This window comes from Echinops telfairi, unplaced genomic scaffold (genome assembly GCF_000313985.2).
Source record: "Echinops telfairi isolate 266 unplaced genomic scaffold, ASM31398v2 ScPeMD7_3533;HRSCAF=4204_1, whole genome shotgun sequence".
Lineage (NCBI taxonomy): Eukaryota > Metazoa > Chordata > Mammalia > Afrosoricida > Tenrecidae > Echinops > Echinops telfairi.
The window spans coordinates 21,611,576-21,612,996 of NW_022107432.1; the positions used below are offsets into that span (position 1 = coordinate 21,611,576).

At 51.2% G+C, this 1,421-nt stretch overlaps 1 protein-coding gene across 1 annotated transcript in view; it reads right to left on the bottom strand.

Moving 5' to 3' along the window:
* The window catches only part of CDC5L (cell division cycle 5 like), a 50,089-nt gene that overhangs the window by 10,763 nt on the left and 37,905 nt on the right, over positions 1-1,421 (bottom strand). Inside the window, exon 13 of the mRNA XM_030886907.2 lies at positions 532-729. Within this exon, the coding sequence (XP_030742767.2) occupies positions 532-729 (198 nt within the window). The remainder of the gene's footprint in view (positions 1-531; positions 730-1,421) is intronic.

The following is a 1,421-nucleotide window of genomic DNA, read 5'->3' on the forward strand; positions in this document are numbered from 1 at the left end:
TTACAGGCCATTGGCAAAATGCCTTCTCAGATTCTGGTATTCAAAACATTCAGACCATATTAAAAAAACCACAGGCCAGGAAAGCGCAGCTAGTACATTTCAATGTTTTCACAGACATGAACACTCACGGAGGCCACTGTCTGGGCAATGCACCCGGCCGCCGCTCGGGAACTTAAACGCACAGGACAACACGGGGCAGCAAGCTATCTCATTTCTGGAAATCTGATCTCTCCTTGGTACCACGGAGCTCCCTCCTTTAGAGAAAGCAGGCTGTGCTCACTTGGATGGACCTGGTTCCAGCCACGGAGTGACTCCTACCAAGAGGTGACTGGAGGGCCCTTTTGTCAGGAAGGCCAGCGCTCTGAAGAACCCATCCCCTCGCCAAGAGCAAGCCCCCCAGCACCATTTTCCTTCCGGACTACCGAGACCAGTGCTCCACAGTTGTCTCCCACTAGGACGACTTGGCTTAGTGGTACTGGCTTCTTGCGTCCATCAAAGTCAATTAAGCTAGCATTTTAAAAGGATACCAACCTCAAGCCTCTTTTCAAGTGAGTCGATTCTGTCCTTTTTGCTAGCAAGGTTGGCCCGCGTGTAGCGGCTCTGCCCAGGGAGATAGAGAACTTGACTGTAGCACTCTTCCCACACCTGGCTGTAAGCTTCGCTGGAGAGCTCTCCGTGGCTCATTCCTTGCTTCACAACTTCCATCTCCTGCACCAGAACGTCCTCGGCCTGTCGACAGGAGCAAGCGGGTCAGCCTGAGCAGGAACAATACAAACACCACTCTTCCCTCCTGCCTGAGGCCAAGGAGAGGGCTTTCGGACAGTGGGCGTCTATTTGGAGGGGTGACAACACCTGGGCAGCGTGAATGAAGACTCCCAGAGGTCGATGTGGGCTGATTAACAAACATCTTTTGGCTTCATTCGTCTTAGCAGCAGCTACCGTTCCGCAGGTGCCAGGACCTGGGTGTGAAATTTGTGCCTGCATTATCTGAAAACATCACACCACCTCACCAAGGAGACAATAGTAACCTCACTTTAAAGCTGTTGAACTAATGCTCTGAGAAATGAAGTACCTTGTCAAGAGCACACTGCTAGAAAACAGAAAAGGGAGGACCCCACTTAGGAAGGGAAATTGCTTAACAAAGACTCGTCAATCGGGTGTCTCTGTACCTCCCACCAAATGAGTGGGTGGGATCAGGCAATAATAAAGTGTAGATGCCTCTAAGTCAGGGTCTGGGCAGTTGTGTCACTTCTCTGGGTATAAGAGAGCCATCTCAGATGCAGGCACAGCATCGTGAGGCCAGCAAGAAAGAAGAGCCACACCTTCCCGACACAACCGCTGAAGACAAAGCGGGTGAATAATCAAATGTGGTGAAGAAAGCTGATGGTGCCCGGCTATCAAAAGATATAGCGTCTGGGGTC